Raw genomic sequence first — 8,002 nt, 5'->3', positions numbered from 1 at the left:
TCCAGTTTGTTTTGATATGAACCAACTATACAGGTAGTAGCACAGGATTTTAAAGAGTTACAATATGAGACAAAAATATAAACTCTTAGCTTTACAGTGAATCTGTAAGTACAGCCAAGAGGATTCATTTATAGACAGATTAACTAAAATGATCAAAGAGTAAAGAACACTAATAAAGGTAAGAAGAAAATCAACTCAGCAATTACATTATACCACTAGATGTCATGCTTTATTCTTAATCACTTCAAATAAAAAATGAATAACAACCTAAACGGATTGTTAAGCTACTAAACACTGACCATGGAATCATACTAGCATAAAAAAGACACCTAACTCAGAGGATGTACTGGTGTTTTGTTTACACATAACAGACAATGTAGGAAAGAACTAATTTTAAATTGAATCTTTAAACACTTGGTTACTAGCAGAAACATAATTTGTTTCATTTCTTTAGGTTAATCTACAAAAATACCAAAGACAACAAAGTTTGACAAGTGTAAAATTGTATTTTTGCACTGACAAGGTGATTCCTAAAGAGCTATTACCCCAAATCTTTTAATCAAAAACGTATCATACCTTGGCATGGGGGGCAGAGAGTCCTTAAAGGAATGTGATAAAACCAGAAAAATGTAGGACAAAAGAAAAAGTGGCACACCTACAGCATAATGAACAGAATGCGAAAATCATGTCCTTCAGAAATTGGAAACAATCCAGCAAAGACTTGACACACGACCTGAGAGATTTATCTGGCACATCTTCAGTTGATCCATCTACTGTTCACTGAAGCCTAATGAGAAATGGTTTCAGTGGAAGGGTGGCTACCTAGAAGCCATTCTTAAGGGAAAAAAACAGGGAGAAAAGGCTGATGTATGCCAAATTACACAAGAATTGTACAGAATATCAGTGGATAAAAGGTCTCCTTGAGTGATGAACCCAAATCTGAAATTGGTTGGAATCACGCTCGAAATGTATGGAGGAGGTCAGGAGAGAGGTACAGCAGAAAAAACAGAAAGTACTGTGAGATTTTGATCCGTCATGCAATACCACCTGGAAAACACCTGACTGACAAAGGTTTCATTTTTCACCATGATAGCGATTCCAAACCCACTGCCAATGGAGTAAAAGTGTACTTGGACAGAAAAAGCATACACAATGGCACACCATCAGTCACTACATGGTCTCCCCAGAGTGTGCACCTCAGCATTACTGAAGCGGCGTGGGATCATCTTGACAAAGAATAGAACAAAAGGCAGCCAACATCCAAAGTGGAGCTTTGGGTGTCCTTCAAGACACCTGGACACTACTTAAAGAAATGACAAGAAAGCTTGCCTAAAAGAGTTCTGGCTGTGTTAAGAATAAAGGTGGTCATACCAAGTATTGACTTTGAAGCTAGTTAGAATTGTACACACAGTTTTTTCAACTATATTTCCATGTATGTTTAATAAATCACTGTACCTATTTCAGGTTTACCTGGCAAAATGTAAAGAGATGAGAGGTGGCTCAAGCCACCGCTCAAGCCCTTTGCATAGTATTATATCAGCATAATGACTACCAGAAAATGTATGTCTTAGAATGACATACAAAAACATTAAAAGCAACCCTTGATTAACAGACCACTAGCAAATACTGTCTGAAAATATGAAAGCTTGCATTACTTCAAACATATCTTCAGCAGACAGGTTGAATTTGGCCACTACCTAAAGCTACTGATCCTCCCAGTGAGGCAATAAATCATATTCAAGATTACATTTTACACCCTGGTGCCAGACAGAATTCCCTCAGTCTAAAATATGGCCTCCAGCTAAATGACATATTAGTATTTGAGGAATCTCTTCAGTTAAAGGAGTTTGCATCAGATTTCATGAACATATCCACAGTGTTATCTTAGACACAGGCTGACAACAGAGGGACAAATCAAACTGCCTTATAAGGTGAACATCTTTCCAGAACTGGCTAGCGTGCCACATTGGTTAGCTTCCGTGACCCTGTCAAGCCTAAGAAATCCTTCACTAATCCCACCCCTCCTTCCCATCCCCCCGGTCAATCTGACAGGTCACCTGTATTAGATCCTCAGCCTACCGCTGCCTCTTATGTACTTTTAAAGCTCTTTTAATTTGTTTCTATTTGGTTTTTTTGGAGTGGGAAGAATAATCCTTTAGTCTCTCAAGGCATCCGAATGTCTTTTTTCCTGAGATCCCCTCGATGTGAGCATTTTGGGTGCATTCAGTGACATCATGCGACGACTTCTGTGCCTGCATGCATTCCTATGCTGCCTCACTATGGCTCATCCGTTCTGTCCATCCCAGTGTACCTGTGTTTTTCATGGACGCACCGATGGAACAGGAACCAGGTAAATAATACTTTGTGGATACATAAACTGTACGTGGCACATTTTGAAAATCTAAAAATGAAGGACAATTTTTCAATTTATGAAGAGTTTACGTAGCCTGCGAGTGTCCCTAATTAGGTCATCTTGTGAAAGGATAGTACTTTTTACTTGTAAGAACTTAACTTAACTATATGCCACCTTCAGTGCTCTTATTCTAAATAAGTAAATGTATAGCAGAAAGTTATATGTTCATGGGGATCATTTACATGCGTACTTATGGTATATGTAAAAACCACCCCCAAAAAATCCTAACTGGATAACCAGCAACCAAAAAAGATAAAGTCTTATATTTACTATGCGCTAAGAAAAGCAACTGTTTCTCAAGCATTTAATTTAATTAACTCTTCGCAGTGCAAAATGTGCAGGCCGTATTGATCCGTAATAACATAATGTATGTTACCTGGCATAGCACCGAACTATTTATAGGGCTACCTGAGAAAGACCTAATGACCCCCAGCATAATTAGTCCTATTAGTACTATACCAATAGTAGATAAAAAAAAGTTAATTGTGGAAGAATCACTTTGTATATACGGATAGATGACAAAAATCAGATATTAGTCAACCTCATGCTTCCCAAACTATTGAAATGCACCTTACTACTGATTTTACAAGTCTCTCAAACTCCACTGAAGTTATGGAACATCATTCCTCTAAAATATATTGCCTCAGATATAGTTTGGTGCTTTGTTTAATTAGGTCAAGAATTGATGACTAGAAAGGCCATGCACTGCACAATTCCCATCAACTCATTGACTGATGCATGTGAGGAAGTCAAGCTCACAGGACAAATCATAGAATGACTGCTAAAAGAAGGCTATAATAAGAAACAGCTATGTATTCATTTGTCATAACAACTCCTTCTAAGGGAGGCTAGTACAGGATAACACAGCCAAAAGATCCTCTCACTGTACAGACCAAGAGTTATGGTTTTTCCTTGAATATGTCACCTGTCCTTATATCCATGACTACAATTGATTGCAAGATTTCCACCAAGTTTACCAAGTCTCCTTGGTAACTACAATTATGTCAATTAAAGCATCATACATTGTGATATAGTGTAGATTGTTAGAACTGGTGTATGTATGAACGAATCAAGGGATGTATACCAGTGTTACACCTATTTGAAAGATCAGCGTTTCCTTAAAACATCTGTATCTGTATTACTCTTCTTAAAACAGGCATTAGCTGTTAATAGGAGGAGATCATAGAGATGAGATAAATCTCACATGAGATACATTTCTGTCTTTGATTTTCAGATCTGTACTGTGCAATGACCCAGACATGTCTGACATCCCCGTCAATGTCCCCGTGGACACAGTCAAACTTCGTATTGAAAAAACTGCAGTACGGCGAGTCCCAACAGAAGCTTTTTACTACTTGGTGGATCTACGATACCTCTGGATTACCTATAATTCCATAACCTCAGTGGATACTGGAAGTTTCTACAACCTAAAAGTGCTCCACGAGCTGAGACTGGATGGAAATATGATCTCAATGTTTCCATGGGAATCTCTCAAAGAGATGCCAATGCTGAAGACACTGGATCTTCACAACAACAGAATTAATAATGTTCCCACCGAGGCAATTCCTTACCTCCGCAACATTACCTACTTGGATCTATCCAGCAACAAATTAACCACCCTGCCCTCTGAGCTCATGGACATATGGCCACCATTTAATGGTCTACCTGTATCTTCTAATGCCTCCCAGAAAGTAGTATTAGGTAAGAATAAAATGCTCTGTCTGACTTGGTTTGTAGGACACTTTTCGGGTTATTTGTAATTACTCCAGGAACTTCTTTCTATCACCTGTTAATCTAGCCAGATTTGTTCTCACTGAGCAGTAGTGTCTGCCAGGAAAAAGTCAAATGAGCTTAATCTAAGCAGTGGCAGAGCTTACATTAAATGTACATTATTGCCTGATTAACTGCAAAATAATTAACACAATACAAGTGCATGTGTGTAGAAAGAATCAAAGAGAGAAAAGAAAAGAAAGAAAGAAAAACAAAGTAAGAAAGTTGAATTAATTTGATCACTCTATGGAAAAAAAGCTACTTGTAGTATAATCTGTGATGCATATCAAGTTGTTACAGATAGACTAAAGCCAAACCCCTTAATGTGTTTATGGGCTGTTTCCCTGCCTTTAGCGGTGCTGTAGTTTACTTGTCAGGAACAAGTTTAGACCTGTGTTGTCTGGGTCAAAGCCCAGAGTTCAGATTAATAATCCAGTGGCCTTGTTTTAACTGTGGTTAAGTCTGAACTGTTTGTCTTCTAGAAACCACCCGTGTCAGAGCTTTAACCTGAAGATTCACATTCACAAGTTCAGACACAGTGCACACAAGGCTTAACTGAAGTTTTAAACTTCAGGTTTCAGGTTTATATTCAACAAAAAGTTTAGAAATATTGGAATAACATAAATAATTTCAGACTGTTTTATTGTATGTTATTTGAAATAAATGTTGGATCAATTTACTTACTTACACTAGAAAAACTGGCTACTGACAGAAAAAAATAACCCCACATGAAATTGGAAAACAGACAGTCCAACCTGGTATGACTGCACACAAATGCCAAATATCAAAAGACATGAAACTAACAACGTAACACTATGAAAGTACGTAAACACAAATTCAACTGAGCCATCAGATATGTGGCAGTGCTAATAATTGTGCAAAATCACACGCTGTTTATTTTTTATTTAGTCTTTTCTTCTTTTGTATGCAAGTGAATGAATGTCTCTTGTACCTTCGGAGCACTGACAGTCTGAGGTTAGGGCCAGAAAGTTTATCCATGCCAGAAGAGCCCCTGTATACCTGAAGGAAATACAGGATTAAGTGACAGGAAAAAATGGGCCATGCACAGGAGGAGAACTTCTTTAGTGTATCATAAAAGTACTTTCTGTTAATATTAAATAGGAGCTATGCTAAACTTTATTATTTTGAATTAAATGCCAACTACACACAGACTTTCAGAATGTCATTAATGATGAATTGTTATCAACAACTTTATTTTCAACATGCAATAAATGTGCAATTTACACAAAAGTCTGTAGTTCTCTTAAGCTGGATTACAACTATGTTTTTAGTGATTGCTCGATATTTGTGCTAACACACCAAGCTAATGGAAAAAGTACGCTACCACAAACTGGAGGAAGGGCAAGCACAGCTTAGGTACTTTGCCACTGTTAAGACAAACTAATCTGCTTAATGGGCTTTAGTATCCATTGGTACATGTGCTCACCTATTGTGTGCACCAGGTGTTTACAGTGAGCTGTAAAGTAAACTTCATTACTCGCTTATGAAAGGCTTCCTTCCACAGTTCAATTATTATGCCTAAATTAAGACTTTAAAGCCAAAAAGAGAACTAAAAATACAAACGCATTGTACGCTGATGAATAGCATCAGTGTAATTTGTAGTTTTCTTTATAACACCATACTCGCTGCAGCTCTGAAAAGTATTGCTAGAGCTCAATGTGGACTTCTAAAAACTTCTCATAAATGTGACTTTATTATCTTTTGCCCTTTCACTGCTAGAATACCATCTCCACTTTTCTTAATGTTGAATCATATGTATCCTTTTTTCTTTTCTTCTTAAGGCCTCCAGGATAATCCATGGTTCTGTGACTGTAAAATCTCCAAGATGATTGAGATTTCCAAAATGGCTGAGACACCAGTAATTTTGATGGATCTATTTTTGACCTGTGCTGGACCAGAAAATCTTTCAGGTGTTCTTTTTCAGCATGCTGAACTTGAAAACTGCGTAAAACCATCAGTGATGACATCTGCAACCAAGATCACATCTCCTTTGGGCAGCAATGTTCTCCTACGATGTGATGCTTCAGGCTTTCCAACACCAACACTTTACTGGGCTAAATCTGATGGCTCACCAGTCAGTAACACAGGTAAATATTAAAGCTCTAGGAAATCATAATTTATCCTGTTTTTACGGTTTGGGCATTTTAGCTGCCTTGAGCCTCATTCAAAGTTTCACAGTGATATATGACATATAGCTATTTCTGCTTTTGTTCCACTCTACAGTCCAGGAGTCACCTGGAGATGGCATCAGATGGTCCATCATGAGCTTGCATGGGATACTGTACAAGGATGCTGGTAACTACAGCTGCAAAGCTAAGAATGTCGCCGGCAGTGTGGAAGCCACCATTTCTCTCACTGTTGCTGGTACCATTGGCACTACTGTCCCCCCACAAAGACCTGGCATTGACACTGGGCCAAGCAGTGTGGGCACAACAATAGTTCCACCAACATTCATTCCTGACTCATTTATGTCGACAGTTCTCCCAAGAGCATCAACAATTGCTTTTTATAGAAAGTTAAAGCCTACCCCTAGCAATGGTTTACAAAAATCTAAAGTTAAGCAATCAAAAAATGAGCAAGGAAGCAACGTGACAAAGCTTGCAGCCGATGAAAAAAGCAAGAAAAGCGATACATCAAAGTCTATTAGGGACCTAAAGATTGTTGAGGAAACAGCTGACAGTGCAGTGTTGCTCTGGACTGCAGATGGGTTACCAAATGATGCTCCACTTACAGTGGTATATTCACCCTATGGTGAGGATGACACTAAAAGGACAGTGGAGACTAATGCTGGCAGTGGAAAAGTACTCCTAGATGGACTGTCGTCTGGGATGAGGTATTCAGTTTGCCTTGTAGCAAAAGGTGCTGCTGCTGGAAAAGATCCCTGTATTGATTTTTACACACTGGACAATGTCGAGGATGGTGGGCAAAACCAACTTTTCATCATCGTAAGTGGCATTGCCTGTGCTTTGGTTTTACCTCTTATTATCCTGCTGCTCTACAAGATTCTCGCTCTTTATTGCAAGGGACGCAACACCGGATTGAATGAAGAGGACCTTGAAAAAGAAAGCTATGTCAAGTTTGAGACAATATCAATGAAACAAAGAAATCTGAACTCTCACCCAACTGAGCTTTGGGCAAGGAGACCAACTAATGAATCAGAGCGAATGCTGCTGTGTTCCAGATCAAGCATAGACTCCCAAATGACCTATAAAAGTGACAGTTCTCGGTCTGAATATCTCTGCTAAAGCAGGAAGCCATGGTAAATGTTCACGCACCATGGTAGTACCACATTATATGAGATACTCTTTACACGCCTTTTGTGACATTGATAAAAATTATCAGCTATATAATTGTTCATAAATATATATTCATTTAATTACATCTGCTCTGGATCAGAGAATTAAAACACCACCATAAGAAAAGTCTTACTACTTGGTAGTCAGGTAACTTTCCATTGCAGTTATTTTGTGCTAACAAGACCAGCTCCCAAGTTAAACTAGTTAAACTAGTTAAACTAATGGGAAAGAAAAAAAATTGCATGAATCATTGCATGTATATTTTAACAATTTAAAAGTTTGGTAACTGCCCTAAAACTACATTGTTTTTCTCAAAGATAAACCTTCAAGTGAACTTTCCCGAATCTCAATTGTACAGTTGCATGGACTGACTTGATTTTAAGTGGTTCGGCTCTTGTAAAGTAGATTATTTGGGGGCAGGATATGTGCCAAACAAACATTTTTTTGCCATTACTATTTAAATTCAGGATTTTTTAAGTGGTCTGTCACTCCTTTGTAACAG

At 38.1% G+C, this 8,002-nt stretch overlaps 1 protein-coding gene across 1 annotated transcript; it reads left to right on the top strand.

The window, feature by feature from the left end:
• The first annotated feature begins 2,210 nt into the window (after positions 1–2,210).
• On the top strand, positions 2,211–7,449 carry lrit3a (info leucine-rich repeat, immunoglobulin-like and transmembrane domains 3a). The gene is made up of 4 exons (XM_085435354.1): positions 2,211–2,350; positions 3,648–4,114; positions 5,986–6,291; positions 6,428–7,449. Exons 1-4 carry the CDS (start codon positions 2,235–2,237, stop codon positions 7,447–7,449), a joined length of 1,911 nt encoding a protein of 636 aa, XP_085291480.1. The 5' UTR covers positions 2,211–2,234.
• The last annotated feature ends 553 nt before the right edge of the window (positions 7,450–8,002 follow it).

This window comes from Copadichromis virginalis, linkage group LG2 (genome assembly GCF_057382275.1).
Source record: "Copadichromis virginalis isolate Kocher_CV1m ecotype Utaka linkage group LG2, C_Virginalis_male_GT1.1, whole genome shotgun sequence".
Taxonomy (NCBI): domain Eukaryota; kingdom Metazoa; phylum Chordata; class Actinopteri; order Cichliformes; family Cichlidae; genus Copadichromis; species Copadichromis virginalis.
This window is presented reverse-complemented; position numbering and strand designations above follow the sequence as displayed.

Bases quoted from the DNA above. Each gene is read 5' to 3' on its own strand.
- lrit3a (XM_085435354.1), top strand. From the start codon at position 2,235: ATGCGACGACTTCTGTGCCTGCATGCATTCCTATGCTGCCTCACTATG. The intron at 2,351-3,647 runs GTAAATAATACT...TTTGATTTTCAG, and splicing joins ACCGATGGAACAGGAACCAG to ATCTGTACTGTGCAATGACC. The intron at 6,292-6,427 runs GTAAATATTAAA...TCCACTCTACAG, and splicing joins CTCACCAGTCAGTAACACAG to TCCAGGAGTCACCTGGAGAT.